The sequence below is a fragment of the Heterocephalus glaber genome, unplaced genomic scaffold, assembly GCF_053883595.1.
Source record: "Heterocephalus glaber isolate CG9 unplaced genomic scaffold, H.glaber_assembly_v1.0 deba00001778, whole genome shotgun sequence".
Classification (NCBI taxonomy): domain Eukaryota; kingdom Metazoa; phylum Chordata; class Mammalia; order Rodentia; family Bathyergidae; genus Heterocephalus; species Heterocephalus glaber.
Window position 1 is genome coordinate 926,248 of NW_028258465.1, and position 18,185 is coordinate 944,432.

General features: G+C 40.5%; 1 protein-coding gene across 1 annotated transcript in view; it reads right to left on the reverse strand.

Moving 5' to 3' along the window:
• Positions 1-4,632: 4,632 nt before the first annotated feature.
• The window catches only part of Tmeff2 (transmembrane protein with EGF like and two follistatin like domains 2), a 237,421-nt gene continuing 223,868 nt past the window's right edge, over positions 4,633-18,185 (reverse strand). Inside the window, exons 8-10 of the mRNA XM_004868954.3 lie at positions 11,169-11,292; positions 9,142-9,300; positions 4,633-5,878 (exon numbers count right to left, since the gene is read on the reverse strand). Of these exons, the coding sequence (XP_004869011.1) occupies positions 5,782-5,878; positions 9,142-9,300; positions 11,169-11,292 (380 nt within the window). The 3' untranslated portion in view covers positions 4,633-5,781. The remainder of the gene's footprint in view (positions 5,879-9,141; positions 9,301-11,168; positions 11,293-18,185) is intronic.

An 18,185-nucleotide genomic window follows, 5' to 3' on the forward strand; every position in this document is an offset into this window, starting at 1 on the left:
ATTCAGATAAGTGCAACCGCTGCTGCCCAAATGCTCAGGACTCCTTTCTTCTAGAAGGACTACTGGGAAAACCCAACTCTTCAATGCCTCTTCCTACAGTCACCTCCTATTTTCTGCCCCGCGCCCCGGTTATTTCCCTCCCTAGCCTCCCGGGAACCTTTGACTGTCACTCAGCATTTTCTTGCTTATTTTTTTCTCTACCTGACCTCTGCACTGTCATTTCACATCCCAAGTATTCTTATACCACGCACCATTTGCCAACAGGTTACGGATGTGAACAGATGAAGCAACTGCAGAGATTTTAATTTTGCCCACAAGTTATAGGGAAGTACTGTTCCCTACTGGCCAGAGTGTTTTTTCCTTATCTTTGTTCTCATCAAAAGGCTCCTGGCCCAGCAGAGTGTGGTAGCATAAACCTGTGATCCCAGCACTTTGGGAGGCTGAGGCAGGAGGACTACAAATTTGAGCCTAGATTGGGCAATTTAGTAAATTAGTGAGACCCTGTTTCAAAATTTAAAAAAATTGAAGAGCGCTGTGATGCAGCTCCGTGTGACGATCTCGGGTTAAATCCCTAGTTCCACCAAAAAAGCACAAACAAACAACCCTCCCGCCAAATTCTCTAGAATAACATGTAGTAAAGCATGTTAGTAATTTAGTACAGGCTGTCTTTAGTGGACCACTTCACCCATAAAAATTCATTATCCTTTTCTCTTAGCCAGCTTCAATGAAGGCGTTGGAAGGCAGCTCTCTGCATTCATCTAAGTAGCACATTATTATGTTTTATTTATTTAATTTTACACTGTATTCAAGTTTCAGCAGAGATCTATAGAAATTACCTGAGATGATATACACAAACACCATGCTGTTTTTCTCCTGGTCTTGGCATGATTAATTTATGTTTGTTTGTTTGTCTGTTTTCTGATTTTACTGGTTAATCAAGTGTCGCTTACTGATAGCTTCATTAATAATTTGCTATACCACAGTGACACTTCGGGATATTATCCTGTGCTTGGTTTTCAGAAAAACAAAAAAGTGAACTCATAGAAAGGCCCCTGTTTCCAAGGTCCAAGTCCACAGGGAACTGAGACAGACTCCTGCGGAGAAGGGCTGAAACACAAGGCAGAGGCTTCGTCCTCCATGAAGAAAGGGGACTGGCATTTGGAGAACAGCAGGAAGCCGGCAAAAGGGGAGCAGTGCAGAGAGGAAGGGAGCGGAGCCATTTCAGAACCACCCCAGAGTGGGCTTCCCCGCGTGGGTGCGAGCGCAGCAGCCTTGGGTGATTTCTGGGCTTACAGCCCGTGGACAGAGGGCCTGGCGGTCAGGACCAGTGGAGACCTCGCCCCTGCCCCTCTCCGTTCCCCTGGTGCACCTGACTCCGGGCATCTGTTCAACCAGCCTCACACTCTTGTCCTGCAAGACAAGAGGCCTGAGAAGTAGCTTTCTGCCCCCCGAGATGCTGGAGAGCAACCGCGGGGCAGCAGGGCACACCCCCCACCCGGCAAGGCCTGTACTCACGGTGTTTATGGGTTGGTTACAGGAAGGACCACGTCACGTCACCCTTTACCCTTCCATTAGCTATCCTTTTTATAAGCCTCCTGTGAGTCTCCATATAAAAGTATCAGTTAAATGAAGAACTCGCATTGTTGGCATCCAGATGTTAGCTCTAGAAGGGAAACGTCTGAGACGGGGAAGTGGCATATGTGCGGGCGGGCGCGGCGGACTGTGGGAAGGACAGCGGCCTGGAAGGTGAATGTCACCTGCCGGGCCTGGGCAACTCTGCCGGTCTCCAGTCTGCAGACTTCCCCCCCAGGAGCCTTTCAGCGACGACTCCGGTCCTGCAGCTCCCTGCCTTTGGACGCGGCGGGAGGCTTCCTGGTGTGTGCTTTGTCAGGGTAGATCTATTATAAAATTTTAAAAATGCCTCCATTCTTGTTCAGACACAATACCAGGACACATTTGTGAAAATATAATCACTAGAGGAGCTGATTGTTTTCTAACTCTGCATTCCCTATTTTTGAGAAACTGAGTGCAGCATTCTTGCCTCGGAAAACACAGAGCCCTCCTTTGAGGGAGCTGGGTAGCTGCACCCCCGTCCCTATCGGGGGCCCCACCATGCAACATTTGGCTGATGAGGAATTGGTTTCTAGCTATTTACTTTCACCAGAAATATCTGTCATATCCCTATACAGTAATTTCCGTATCTTGGAGGTTTACTTGGTGCATGTCTCTGTTTTGAGCCCAGACATGGATTGTCTTGTTTATTGTTCATGCTAGTCCTCTAGGGTGCTGGAAGATACTTTTCTTTCCATGCCAAATGAGGCCTAAAGAAATTAGGCAGACTACACCAGAGTCAGTGGTTGATAAGGAGAGCTTAGGGTGGGCCCCACACCCGCCTTGTTCCGAAGGCTCAGGTTTAAACACTGTCTCCTCACCATGGTGGCCTCCTGAACCATCTCATTCCGTTCTTAAGTCTCTGAGCCCTTAAAATGTTCTAGTCGTTGTTTACTGTTTGATAGCGCCTCTCCCGTCACCTGACGTGAGCCTGAGAGGGAGACCTGTTCTCATCCCATTGCTGCATCACAGCTCCTAGAGTTATGTCTGGTATGGAGGAGGCACTCAGAAAACGTTTGTTCCGGAAGAGGAAAAAACTGGAAGTCGTCAATTTTCTGGTGTCTGATTGCTTCCATCCTGAGGGCAAGACCCCCCTGCATGGATGATTAAGGAACAACTCAGAGTCCTCAGCAGAATTAGGAGAATGCAAGGGAGGCCTCACCTGGAAGCTGGGAGCCGGGGAGAGCAGGACGAAAAGCATGGAACATCTAGGCATCACAGAATGGTGGAGCTGAGGGCGTTGCTTGCGTAACTCAGTGGGAGAAGCACAGCTCCAGCCTCCAGATCCTCCTCCAGCATCCCCAGGCACAGAGCTGACCAAGGTCACAACCTTCATTCGCTTCTTTATAATTTATCTGCCTCTTAGTTTCCCCCTTCAGACTGCGAGAATTTTGATGCACAGAAAGTGAGGATGACCTGATGGCAAGTTCGTTTCAGGAACTTATCTTTGTCATCCAATAGTCTCACACAGTTATAATCGGCGACCCTCAGTAAATGTGTAGTGTATCATAAGTGTGCAATGAATAAATGAGCGCATGTCATGGGGTATTAGCAGTTTATCGAAAGAGTTTTGAATGTATATTTAGGGTAAGGAAGAAGAATAGTTCATATGGTTTTGGGGTAGCAATTATACAGTGCCTTTTTTATCTGGATATATAGAATCTTGGGTACTACAGAGGTAATGGAGGAGGAAACTGGGATCTCAGATGACTTGCTCATGATTCCACTGAAAACCTGTGGTCAAAGTAGGCCTTGAGTTTAGGGACCATGGCTCTCAGTTCAACTTGCCACCACACAACGGCTGCCAGGCCACACAGTGTCAGTAGACTGAGCCCTCTGAGCTCCCCAGTAAGAAGTCTATGGACAAAGCAGAGTCAAGGTAAAGTCAAGGAAGGGAGTGGAATGCTAGGAAGATGTGGGGATTATCACATGACAAGCAGATGAGGAAACTAAAGATGCTTCACCCAGAGAAGAAAACACTCGCAGAGATTGTGGGGTGAGGGGGAAAACAAGAATTCTGACGTTATAGTTTAAATACATAAACCATTATTCCTTTGCTCTAGAGAGCAAAAATAGTATCCTAGGGGGAGAAACTACAGAAGAGTGAATTTTAACTCAATATGAGGAAGAATTATTTGGAAAATTAGAATTGCCCAAGAGTGAAATTCCAAATGATAAGAAATATGCAAGTGGAGGCTGGCTGATTATTTACCAGTATTGCACTGTGAGGTCCTTCAGATGACAGACAATGTTTTATTTCTACTCCCCTAGCACCTCAGAGTGTGCCTGGCATGTAGCAGGTGTTGTTCACTGAATATTCATTAAACAGCTTTTAAAAGCTATTCCTTCATGGGGTGGGAGAACATGGAGTCCGGCAGGCATATACCAAAGACTTTATCAGCATGTAGGTCCATGATCTTTGACGAAAATTTGCATATAGTAATGCATCAGGACCTAACAAAGCAGGTTATTTCACACCCTTTCAATGAAAAATCAGTGGAACTGCTTCTCTTAAACCCCAAGTATCTCTGTTGATAATTACATTTTTCCTCTTCCTTTAGGAGGAAGAAGGGTTTGTTTGCCTCAGTGCTATTTTCCAAAGGAGGCCAGGGCTACTTATATCTCCACACATGCTAATCAGATCAAATTTCAACCTAGGACTTTAAAAGGAATTGGTGTTATACAAGTCGTAGGCCTGATTTATAGGAATGCTTGAGTGATGCATATGCCAGTAGATTCAAGCTTTCAAATTGAAGACTAACCCAGAAAGCCAGACTTTTAAAAGTCCTATTTAGATTGTTACCAATATCTTAAATATCACTTCATAAATTTATATTTGATTGAATATTTTATGTTCAGAACATGTTGACTTGATAGTGTGTCCTTTTTTGCCTATGAGTGTTATTTCTTTTAGTCCACTCAGAGATCTTTTGAAAGAGACAAAAAACACTTTATTTGCATTTACTTTATGAGTCATAGAAAGCTATGCAGGGATAAATAATAAGGCAATTATTTGATATGTTATTCTTTGAGAATCTTCACAGTTTATTCTTTCCAAAGTGGTCATATCTATTTGTATAATCAAATTCAACACAATTTGACACCAACTTTCCACTAAGGGTTCTTCAGATGCTGTAGGATTCGTTTTCTTTCTTATTTCATCGTATAAATATTCTCAACACATATTTCTGTTTTCATGAAATAATGTCATTGACTTAGTTCCATTTCATGTAGGTACCTCATTAGTTGGCCAAAGAGCTATTCATGGAGTATGTGGTTATGAACCTAACTTCTTTTCAAAAACATTATACTATAAATACAGCAAGGTGCTTTGAGAAGTCACCATTTTGGTGTTTTGCATTTAATGATGTTATTAAATGCTTCCCATAGCTGTTAATTCCACTTGCCTAAGTGGAATACATTTGGCCATTGTGGGCATAGCTAAACTGTAACCTTGCTCGAGACGCAATAGATATATACATTTAACTAGGAGATTCTAAGCTGCTTCCCAAATAAAAACCAATATCTTCTTTCCCTCCCTTTATGAGTTATAAAACACTTTCCCTCCTCTTCTTTGATTTAATTTATATGCCAGAGATTTTTTCTGCTCTGGGAATGAAAATGGAAGACCAGGGAAGAAAGTAGATGAAACAGAGATGATTCAAAGATTTGAAATATTTTATCCTCACTCCATATATAGTAAATTATTTTTCTCTTTTCCAATAACCATCATTTCCCTTGATCTTGAAATTACTCAAAACCTAGCTACTGAGTCCTGTGTTAAGATGTGGAGAGAGATGAAATACTAGTACCTGAACAGATTGTACTAGATGGATTATATTTATAGTTATGAAATACCGCAAATTTAAGAATGCCATTTTTCTCATCACTGAGTATTTATTATATATAACAAATACATGGGAAAGAAAAAACTATATTGTGTGATATAAATAGTTTATTTACATTACAGAAAAAACATCAAGACAATGTATACTATTTCAAATATATCCATACATAATCAAATATAGCTGTAGTACATGTTTTCATTGGTGTAGATTACCACAAATGCAAGGCAACATGTGTAGGTCTTTTGTCTTATCGTTTGTCTATAATACTGTATTGTGTAGTCCAAGCTCTCTGCAATCCGGCCACTGAGAAACATGCTCCCCTTTAGATTAGCCTCGTGGACGCTCTTGTGGTGTTGTCTGAACTGTAGTGGCCCGTGTTTTGCTTCTGTCTGTGAATTCGGTTGCTTCTGGGGCATTTCCTGGAAGGTTGGAAAGTTTACAAATCTTAGTCCAATATGATCACCTAAAGTTTGCTCCTACAATCACAGAGCGAAGTTGTGGAGTAAGCAAATTATGAAAAGTATTTCAGGCGAAAGAATTTATTACTGGTAGAAGCTGGGATTACACTTTACTTTTTGCTTCTCCTTGTGGTTGTCTGTAAGCATCTGTCGAGAATGAAGAACAGGGCTGAAGGCTGAAGAAGAACACATTTACCTGGTTCTCAACTGCTCCTCATTAAGGCACAAGGGAAGGAGTTGGCTCAGTCAAGCCAGCCGCGGGCTGGCCATGTTTCACTTTAAAGATCTTCAACAGTTTTAGGTTTTAAATGTCTTAGGGATGAATGGTATATTGACATTCCAAGGCTACAAGTGAAAATCCTATCACGCCAGAGAATGAGCCAACTGTTAATAGATCTGATATGTAATGCAAAGGAATGTTGTTTTGGTTGAGACTTAATACCATTTTTGTGCATTAATACTAGAGACATAAATGGGTTCCAATTATCTAGTTTCTATAAAAAGCTAATCCTCAGTCAAATTATCTGAAAATCACTGTTCTGGTCTTTTTTCTCATGTAATAAAAGATGCTTTTGATCATGCAAATGAAGCAATGTAACATTCACATAAAATCCTATTGTGACATGCTGAGAAATATCGGAGAATATATACGAATACCCACACACATATACGTCCACGCACACACAGTAGATAATGTATGTGGCGATCTGTAGTTTTGTTTTGCGAGATCTATCTGTCAAAAATGAACAGGAGCTAGAAATCACATTCCTAGCTAGTGGGAATAAAGTGACTGAAAATCCAATTCCTCAAGAGGGCGACTCTTCTTATTTGGAAACATATGTCTAGACATCCACGTTTTTGTGATACACACTGTTTAGGAGGAGGACAGGTGTTTGACTAAAGCGTAAAGATAAGAAGAAGTAACAAAAAATACAGAAAAAGAAGGAAGTAGAGCAGAGAAAGAAATGTAGAAAACAAAGAGAGCAGGTGAGAAAGACATTAAAAGAAAATTTCAGAGAATGAAGGGATTATGCTTGATGTGATTTTGTACCTGGATATTTCGGAACAAATCTCCACAGATAGGTGGTGTTGGGTTACCAGGGTGGCTCTAGTAGGGGAGGTGGGGGCCCCTGTAAAGCCTACTTTCTAAGCAGGATATCTTCCAATGAAGGAAACACTTACACCCTGGGACTTGGTGCAGATTACTGACTAGTACGGATCCTGACAAGGCTTTGGAAGGTTTAGTGCTCCGAGTACAGATTTATGAAATACATTACTGTAATGGTAGTTTAGTTCACAAGCTTTTCTTTTTAAAAATAAGCATAAGACAAGTTTTAACATGGAAAAAGAAAAGAAAAACCTATATGCCTTGACAATATAGCTCCCTTTAATCTGCAGCTCAGCGTATGTAGTTTTGAGCCTAGGAATACTCAAAGCTGTGGCCAGCTGGGGCATTCTCATTCCCCTCATCTTGCAGCTGTGTGAACTCAGGGCTCGGCTCCACCTTGAAAAGGAGGATAATTGTCTACTCTTCATAAGGTAATTAGGTATGTTTATATGTGTCTGTACACACACATGCACGTATGCATAAATATACAATATGCATATGTATGTATCTATGTACATATATATGCACAGTTCCCAGCTAGGTCGCGATTCCTGATAGTCTCTAGTTTTTATTATACATGGGATTGACACTGGGATTAATAGTCGAGTTGAAAACATCTGCTGAAGCATTTAAATTCTTTCTTCCAATATATGAAAGAACAACCAAATTGTTAAGTCACTGTATGAATTCAAGATGAGTTTTGTTTCCATCACTGGTGCTCCCTAGACTTTAGAGAGCTCAAGTCCCTTAGAGTAGGGTGGCACAGTTCCCCACATTTCAGATTCTTTTATTTTGCTTTTTTATCGCAGTATTTTGGGCTTCCTGAGTTTTCTCTGTGTTCCCCAGACCTACTTTAACATAATCCATCGACTCACTTGGCCTCTGAACATGAGAGTCGAGTTGATGAACTCAGCTTGGTTTAGAGCACTACAAAGCCCCGCCATGATCTCCCCTTAAGCCTTCAGGCCATACAAGGATTTACGAACCACATTTTGTATTTTTCAAGAGCAAATGCCACACTTGTCCTGGAAGAAGACAGTGTGATACAGATATGGAGATGCATCATGGCCTTTATTTTTTAAGGGTATGATACTTTTTTTTTGTTAAAAAAATTATTTTGGGAAGAATTCAGATCCACTGGGGAGCTGTACAAATGGATAAAAATCTAAATGCTTCACGGATTTGGTGAAAACCTTAAAGAACTTTCTTGGAACCTTTTAAAGGAGAGTGAAATCAGGTCAGAAAGAAGCAGTTCTGTAGCTTTTCTGGGTGCTCAGGGCATCAGTGACACCCAGTTGGTTTCGAATCTGAGTTCTGGCTGCCGTGGGTTGGCACACGAATGGAATCCCAAGCAAGCCCTAGCTTTCTTTCTTCCATGCAGCCCGGCATCAGACTTTATCAATCAATCATGCTTTCCCACTCAACTGGATGAAGCCTCTATTGTCTCTCAACCGGGTTCTTCCGAAAACAATAACCTTTGCATTGGACTGGGAGTTTGAGATGAAAGTTTGTTGTGATATTTTCTGCATGTTTCTATATCACCTCTGTTCGCATAATCTTTCTCATTACAATTCCTTTTAATATGTTGTTCGGAGCTACTTTGGCATCTTAAGAGAAAGGTATTTGTTGTTTATACCCAGTATGTTAGCGCCGATCATGTCTGAGACTGAGACTTGGAAATACAAGTGCTATGAATGACAGCTGTCATCCAGTATATTCCTAGGCCTGTGGGAAATCTACCTTGAGCACACTTGGCTTACTGATTCAGGTAGGTGGGGATACACGGGTCATATCAATAGGCTGTCAGCAGTATGAGTGAAGACTGACCTTTTTTAGTTAAAAGACAAAAGCACATTTAGACAAAGGTTGGCATTACATGATAAAGGAAAATAAAGACCTTAACTTAGAAAATAAATAATCCTAATGCAACAATGAGAAAAAGTTTGCATTAGTCCAACATGGAAATCGATGCCTTTCCATGTGGCTGTTCAACTGCTCTAATGAGGAGATAGCTGGTCTCATGGACAGTGGAGGGCCGGAGTCCCTCGTGAGAGCCATAGCGGATGGATGGAACAACACATCCCTGCATGGGTGGCCACTGAGTGCAGACACTGACCTTGTGATGCAGAGCACGACCACACAGATGACAGCGATCTGAATTGTTCCGATCACAGCTGCAATCAAGACGTACTGGAACCGTACAGGGCCGGGAACAACATACAGAACACTGTAGTCCTTTTTTTCACAGTGTTGCCCAGTGTAACCAGCATCGCATCTGGAAGAGAGCACGGTGTCCGGTCACCTGCAGCTGCTGGGTTTGTTTCTGCAGGTGGCCAATAGGCCTTGATCTTCGTCACAAAATTAGAGGGTTCTGTTTCTCTGGTATCAATTTCTAAATAAATCCTACTTCATAGATATGGTTCTCAACTATTTATTTTCAGCAAGATCTCTTTGTGCTTATGGGATAGAAGATACAAGGTTTATATTTGCAGTAATGAATTTTGAAGATAGGATTGCTAGATAATTTGATTTTGATGACAATTCAGACAGATAATGATGTCCAAGGGTAATCGTTCCCTTTTTGTTCAGGTGACCTTTACATTTTAGTTAATTTGTTAGTCAACATGTCAATTACTTGAGAAAAAGATTGTTTCTGATTACATGGTATAAAAAAGTAAGGCTATTTATCTGTTTAAAATAAACCATTCTATATGCTACTGTCAAAAAATATGTTGAAAAACATTAGGACCAGAGGCGCACTAAAAGTCATTTCTTTAATTTTTCCTCCGTAAAGTCATCTGCTGATGTCCAAGTTAAATTTTATTAGATAGAAGTACTTGTAGCTAGGTGCAGTGATGTGTGACCATAGTTCTAGCTATGTAAAGGCTGAGGCAGGAGATCTTCTGAGATCATGAGTTCAAGACCAGCTTAGACAACATAACAAGACTATCTCCGAAAAGAAAAAGGAAAAGAGCCATTATGATGTTGGCAACATGCTTCTTCAAAACACATCTGCATATGAGTCCTCTGAGAATGCATGTTGCCTCTCCCTCAATTTCCTTACTGAAATTAGCATTTGAAAATGCAATGAGGAAACAACTCATAAAAAGTACTGTAGGGGACCAACATGTCTTTGATGTGGAAATATTTCAGGCTGTGACTGCAATTCTCTCGTCAAGAGGTGGTTCCTGTGAGTCTGCAAGGGTGTAACCACGGTGACTGATGAGGGGGAGCAGGAGCAGGCACTCTGGAGGTTTCCTCTGCCTGGCTGGACACAAGGCAGGTAGGCGCTGGTTTATTCAGTGGTGGGAAACGCAAAAGGAAGAAAGCAATTGTAGATGGGGGGGGAGGGAGGAGGGGAGAGGGAGGGAACTGTTGTATATCTATACCTCAAAACACAACCTCTTTCATCATATGCAACTTTATCAATTTAAATAAAAATGTATTTTTTTTTCATTTTGGCTTTACCATCTGTGACATGATCGTGTTTTAGACACGAATTCTCTACAGCTACAAACTACACCCAGACAAGCAATTGGTGTGTACTTGATTTAAACTGTGGAAGTGTGGTTAGTTGTTTCACTATACAGATCTCCATGGACAACAGACTCCCAGAAAACAGTATGTAGGGTTAACCAAGGCTGATACTTATTAGATGTGGTGAAGAACTTTGGATATGATGACTTCCCCAAAGTAACACTGGCGGATTTCAGAAATACTTGGTGGGCAGTACCAAGCACTGTGCTACGTTCAGGGGAAGGAGTGAGTGCCCTAGTGGGTAGCCTGTGCTTTTCAGGACCTTCTTCCTTTTTTTTTTTTGTACAGGGATTGAACTCAGGACCTTGCGCTTGCGAGGCAGGTGATGGCACCACTGAGCTAAATCCCCAGCCCCTTTTACTGCACGTGGTACAGGTTTGAATTCTGCCAGAAGAGTATCTACAGCTATATGCTGCATTGTACTTGAGTGTGCAAGGCACGCACATTTCATGGTTGTGTATTGCGCAGGTACAGGAGAGGAGGAGAATTCAAGTTTTGCAGCTGATCACCCATTCAAGAATACCAACCAGCCCTCCATAACATTTAATGTTTAGTTTCTACATTTTTACTTTATGCATCTTAAAAGCTAAAGAGTGCAAAAGTTACCTGCACGATGGCTCCTGCATGTTGATAGAGTGTTCACACTTGCCGTGCATACAGAACCCGTTGTAATGTTCTGGACAAGGTATGTGGTGTTCTCTGGCACTTTCTTCTAATTTGTTAGCATTCTCTGCGAATACAGATAAAAGGGGGCAGCCCCTGTAAATACCTTCTTAGCCCAGTAAGATCAACCAGTCCATTAAGAAGCAAAGCTACAGCAGGCAGAGAGCTATTCAAAAGGGCAGGAGCTGAAAGGTCATGTTTCAGAAGGAAGAGAGAGAAAGAACTGAAAGACAGATGTCTTTATAATTGTGTTTAGAGATGAAACTGCAAAATTACCCAGAGCTTTTCATGCTTTTTTGCAATTTCCTACATCTTTAACAGTCAGTGATGTTTCTAGGAGTTGTCAGACAGCTTTAATTTTCCCTATGTACAGAATGTACGTTGATCATAAAATAATCCCAGAAGAAATATTCTTTTTGAATTTCAAAGCCCACTATAATGTCCCTAAGAGTAAATTGCTGTAATGTCTTGGTACTTTCTCAGCGTAAGAGCTTAAAAGTTAAAATATGGCCATGTCAATTGTTAAACAGTCATTTTCAAAACTAAATGCAAATTTCAACAAATGCATCTTTTCAGGCTTTTAAAATCTACTGTGAACATGATTTTTACTAGCACACATACATTTTTTTATTGCCAAAATAAAGCTACTGAAAGAGCAAATGTCACTGCAGAAGCACTATGTAGATATTCACACAGTACAAACTGAATGCTATAAGTGTACTTTAATGTGAGCTATTTGGCTCACAGTGTTAACAATGTGAAATTTTAAACTTATAATAAAGAAAAGTTTGTTTTCTAAAGTGAACCCTTTCTCCTTTCATTAGGAAGTTTTATTTTCTCATGTTTTAATAAAGACATTTAAATATTTTTCTGACCTTGCTTGTAGACATGTTTGCTTCACATCTGTAATGCCAACTGTAAGTGGTCTTTTGATTCTTTATACCTTCATTTTGTAATAAAAAGTTTTGTCCTTTTTGAGTCTCTCTACAACATGATTCTAATAGTCTTTACAATTTTTGAGGAATATAAATTTCTTGGTCTCAAAGTAAAGATAGTCTTTGAAACCAAAATAATTCAAAAACTGCAAGGTAATTACTATTTTCTGAAATGGATTCTTTCCACATAGGGGTATAGTATTTATAAAAATGTATCCTTACAATTTTAAAAATAATTTTCCTTGGCAGTCATGGATGATGACCATATTCACCAGGAAAAAACCCCCACACCTATGGTATTAGTGAGTCAGACAAATGTACTAGTTGTGTTTAGGCAGACCTGTAAAATATCTATATATTTTAAGACTATATGGCATCTGTAAATCAGTAAGTTTTAAATAAACTGTTAAGCATACTTACTTAGTATTTTCCTATGTGGAGATATTTATGTATTGTTATGATATTTCAAGTCACATACCCAGATTCATAAAGGATTTACTGTATGATTTTTAAATTCATTAATTTTTATTTATACTATGGTACAGAGCCTACAGATGACATTTTAGCCACTTGTTCATTCTACCTGTGTCTCTTCAGTTGAGACACTTGGTAATTATTTGCATTGAAATACTTCTACTTTGACAATTACCATTAAAGTGAGTGACCTGCCTCCATACGGAAGACCATGAGTATATAGTAAGTTCTAGTTTGATTGTTTGTTTTCTCCCCATTCTTTCAAGTTATTTTGGAATTTTGTGCAAGGTGTTTTGGTAACAAATCACATACACAGTGAGCAAACACACCACAGCTGAAGTATATTTTTGGGTGAAATTTTCAACGTGGCAGAATCTGACTCCAGTGGAAGCAAGGCGAGCACAGCACTGGGGTGCACTGTGCAGTGGCCTGAGGCCCCTCTGGGTCTGTGGTGAAGACTGAGCTCATTCTGCACAGAGCCAGGGTCAACAAAGAGAGCAGTCAAAGTATATCTGTGGTCTGAGGAAACGTCAACCATGGGGCTCAGCAGCCCACTGGGAGTGTAACGAGCCAGCACTGATTTTCACTCTTATTTGTGGCTCTTCTTCCCATAGCAAACAACTCCATACTTCTATTTAGTGTCTGTGTTTCAGTACTTCTAAGCCCACCTACAGGCAGGGCAAGCTTCTCTGACTCCCCTACGTTTTAGTTATACACTGTCTTTTCATCATAGTAGTTTCCAAACACATCTCATTAGGGTTGTTTTTGTTTCTGTCAGCTGTAAAAGAAGATAATGAATTTTAACTCCAAATACATTATTTAGGCTCTTTTATTTTTATCACTGTACCTCGCCCCATCCCGGCAGACTCTTTCTGTATTTGAACCATACCCATGATTATAAACCGAAGTCAAAGGGCAAAGTAAGAGCTTGCTTGAATGAGGCTGTTTATGGCCTTGGTGTGGTAGGAGCTGGATACTTTCACAAAGATTATTATCCAACCCAAGTGATCACGTGGGAGCAGAATAGTTTCCATCATAAAATCTGGTAATTAGTTTACACTGTTCCTTATGAGCTCGGAGTGCTCTGTTATGCTGCTCATATGATCCTGACAAATAGGAAAGTAGAAATATTGAAAATAAATGAGTAGAAGAAATGATCCCTTGGCAAGAAAATGAGGAACCATCAATATATGTCAGCAAATTTATAGTCAATCCAACCAAGTAAACCAGTTGATTGAAAACCTGAATATATAACCACTTCTAGTAATGCAATAGACATACCTTAGAAATGAGATTTAAGTATATTAAGAAAAGTAGAAACACACAAATCTAACATCCCAAACAAATATGTGTATAGACCACGGTATTTATAATCTGGAAATTTATGTGTTGTGGGTATTTACACAATAATAAAGCATTTTTAAAGATTTAAAATGATCTAAAAACAATACTTGAGAATTTTGTATTTTTCCTCCAGTGGCTGATGACTTAGACATCGATTTCTCTGTCCTCCATTTAAAAAGAGGTTTAAAGTAAGGGTTATGATCTCTCTTCTAAGAGACCTAGTGGTGATGGTAGAAACTCTTCACATCTCTGTTCAAGGTCCTCAACCAGTTTTCTGTTTAAATGTTTACAAATAGTTTGCTCTGAAAGAGATCTTGACCCTTGTAGGAGACAGTGTGCAGGATCAATGTTCACAGGGCCGCACACCCACTGCTGGTCAGCACTCGGCAAGAGCTGCTGAAGTGGGTTGTTCTACGGTGTCGACACACTCAGTGTCTCTATGCTCAGGCTCACAGGGCAACAGACAGAAAAAGCCAAGAGATGCTGGGGCTGTGCGATGGCGAGGCCTTCCTTCCTTATTGTGTAGGACGGGGGAGATGAAGACGTAGCAGTTCAGACTTAGTACAGTACAAGTGAGTGGTGTGTGTGTGCGTGTGTTTGTGTGTGTGCGTGTATACACCACTACTCCTGCTTCCTTTTCCCCCCAAATGCAGGAAATATGATATTTAGAGAATTAATCTATCAAACAATACATTATGGAACAAAGCAGAAAGAGAACCCAAATCTGTATCTCTAAAGAGAATTAAATTTCCCTTTGGATAAGGGTTAGAATTTGCCCAAAGGAGTTTTAAAAGTCAAGTGATGTCATCTATAGAGGCGCTTTCCCAAGGTTGTGTGTCCTAAAAAGCAACTCAAACTGGCAAACCTTGGCCTCAGTCACAGAGACAGACGCAGTGCATGCCAGTGTCCAACGCTGTGAAGTATTCTCCCAGTCAGCCCGTGTCTCTTGTTCTGATGCTCTGCTGTCTGGTCCTGCAATAATCTGGCTTCTCTGTAGCCTACAAATAGTGCATGGCTCTGATGGTACTGCATGGATGTCTCACCCACCTGAAGTCATATATTTCACTTGAATTGACTGGTTCTGGATCTCTGGGTTATATCCTTTAGGAGGGGCAAAGGTCCGCTTTCTCCAGCTCACTCCATCCTGGAGTTTGTAAAATCACACGGACAATACTACGAAGCTTCTTAGGGGCGGGGAAACCAGACCGTCCCCTTTGTCCATCATAATCTAGGGGACATGTGGGGAGCTGCTCAGGACATGCTTTCAAGAGCTACCCTGCCTCGCTTTCATCAGGCCTCGCGTTCAGATCCCCAAGGTCAGGGAGTCCTCAGCAAGGAGTGCGTCCTGTGTCAGCCAAGGTCTGGCAGGAGAGGTGCCGTCTGGTGGCCTCAGAAAGGAGCTGGACTCCCATTTCTTCCAGATGTACTGTGCATGGTACTGTATGGAGGGGTAGATTATTCCAGACTCTGGGTGCTTTAAGCAATTAATCCAATATCTATTTCTATTGTTATTATTTGTTTATAGCACATTACTAATAACTGTTTGCTAATATTTATTGTAAAATATTAGTTTTGATACTCTAGGACAGTGATGGTGAACCTTTTAGATATGAGTGCCCAAATTGCACCCCCAAACCCACTTATTTATTGCAAAGTGCCAACACTATAATTAAATTTGAATGCTGAGGTTTTAGTTTAGAAAAGCAACTCATACATTAACATCTTTTATCTTAAAATAAAACTAAATAACACATGTGCCATAGATTTGCCACCACTAGTCAAAGAGAAAGAAGTGGAGAAAGATATATACTATATATAAAATTTATATATAGTATATATTATATGGTATATATAATAATTATATAATTACATATAATTATTATATATATAATTTTTGTCTTAATTGTGGGGACATTTTCCTTTTTAAAGGAATGCACGATATCTTAAGTTTTGTCTATGTGCATAACTCAGACATTTCAGTCTAAAGAGATCTTCATTATGTACTATCTGGTCAAAATTCAATTTTTGACATCATCCTTTGGTTCATTATCTTGTCTAGAGGGCACACAACATGCACTACACTTTCCTAGAAAACGACACTTTTCAGTGCTGGGTATATTTACATACTACTGCTGTTTTCATATTTAATGACAGTACAGGGACTTCAGCCTTGAAATACCTAGTCTTGTACCTGTTATGGTTACTTGATTTTACCCTGTTTACTGCTGTATCTCCAAAGCAATTTGAAAATAATTTTATTTAACCAACCAGAATAGGAAAAAGATCTTTCTCTCCATTATACATTATGCCCAGGCCAGAAATAAATTATGAATTTGAAGTAAAGTCCTGATGGTCCCATTGTTGATTAGAGTTGGTTTTTAAGTAGATATATGATTCTTATGACTTCTTGTATTTATCTTATCAGGAACGAACATATGAGGCAGCAATGAAACCTCATATCTAGCTTGAATTGTGACTGAAGTTGTTTTTTTTTTAATCAGAAAAGCATTCCTATTGAATGGGCTCTGAATATAATGGAGTGGAAGCTCTTGTAACATCACAAATTCTATAGTTGTCTCACCTGCTGTCATGGTTTCTTCCAGGCACAGATGAGTAGATGATTAGTCTCTTCTTTGTAAGTCTCCAGGACAGAGACTCACATGAGAACACTAGCTAGAAGTGACAGGCTGGCACTAGTGACACATAGGCATGTAAGGATGCAATCAGCTCTTGAGTTTGTGAGGAGCAGAGACCCAGCCATAATGTCCTGGCTATTTAGTCTAGGTTAGGATTTAGAAAAATAACTCTTCAAGACAGAGATTCAGTCCTTCAAAAGCTATGAATCCACTGCTACTGCAAGCTGGACATTATCCTGCTTTTTGGAACAATTGCCCTGCTTGGATCTGAGAATTTGCTAGTTAGGCAGTGGCATGGATTGGGAACGGGCTGGATGAGAACACAAAGAAATTCCTTACCCCACAGCCATCAGGCATTAACATAAAACATGAAAAGTGATTACATTACCACCTGTGAACATTCTTACTGGGCACAACATTAAAATAAAGTGGAAGAAAACTAATTTTTTGTGTTATGACATTCTCAGACAAGGACTTGATGGGATTTTTAGGAATTATTTGAATTTAAATTGGAAAAAGTACCAGAATTTGAAACAAAGGTAGCAGTTCTGGAAATTGAAATGCAAAGGTACCAGGGAATTATTCGTATGGTCATTTATTATCTCAGTTTCTACTGGTAATATATTTACATAGATGGACACTGCAAAATCTGTGAAATCTTGGGAGAGAAATTTGTACATGCTATTGTAACCTATGACATTCAAATGCAATTATTAGAATTCAAAGATTGAGCCTGACAAGGCTTATATTGATTTAGTTAAGACATTCTAGACCTTTAAGAAGAAATTAAACATATTGTTTTTGTTTATTACTATGAACAAAATATGCACATTCTTAGCCATGTGCTTTATTCTTTGGCTCAGATATCCTGCCTAGCATCAGATGGCAGAGCTCTCAAGAGTCTGTACATAAAGAGCTGGCCATGGAAGAAGATGGGCAGTGCCTCTACCGGTCCTTCTCATGCTTCACCCTTCAGTCACGAGCCTATGAGCTCTCAGCAAGTGGGGACCCCTAAGAAGCTGAGAGGATTTAGGCTGAAGACTTGAACACTGAATTTTACAGAGCGTCAGGTGGCTTTGATGAGACTCCCATAAAAACCAGGCCTTGGGAAGAGGTAGGGGCCTGCGGCCCACTAGCCTCCTGGGAGTCCGGGGCCGGACTGCATCGAGCTTGCAGGGAACACTTTGCTACGACGTTTTAGTTTGCTCCAGGTTTTAGCTACAATTTTCCCTTATGACGCTTGCCTCTTTGAAGACCATTTTTCCTTCCTTTCCTTAGACGGAAGCGTCCTGTCTCAGGCCAAGTCATCACAGATCGCCACCTGCCATGTCTCCTCCAGGCTCTCTGCCCCAGGCGACTCGCTGCTTCCTGACTTCAACTTTCCTGGAGCCTCTGCTCTTTCCCAGCAGCATTTAAACACTTTAAAATGTCTTTCTGCTTAAAACTGAAATTTAAAAACCTCTCTCAGTCCTTGTCCCTCGGCCAGGCTCTCATGTCTCCTTTGCTCTTTACGGGTAAGCTCTTAAACGTGGTGCCTTTGCCTCCTCCTCTCTTTCCTCACCAACTTCCAT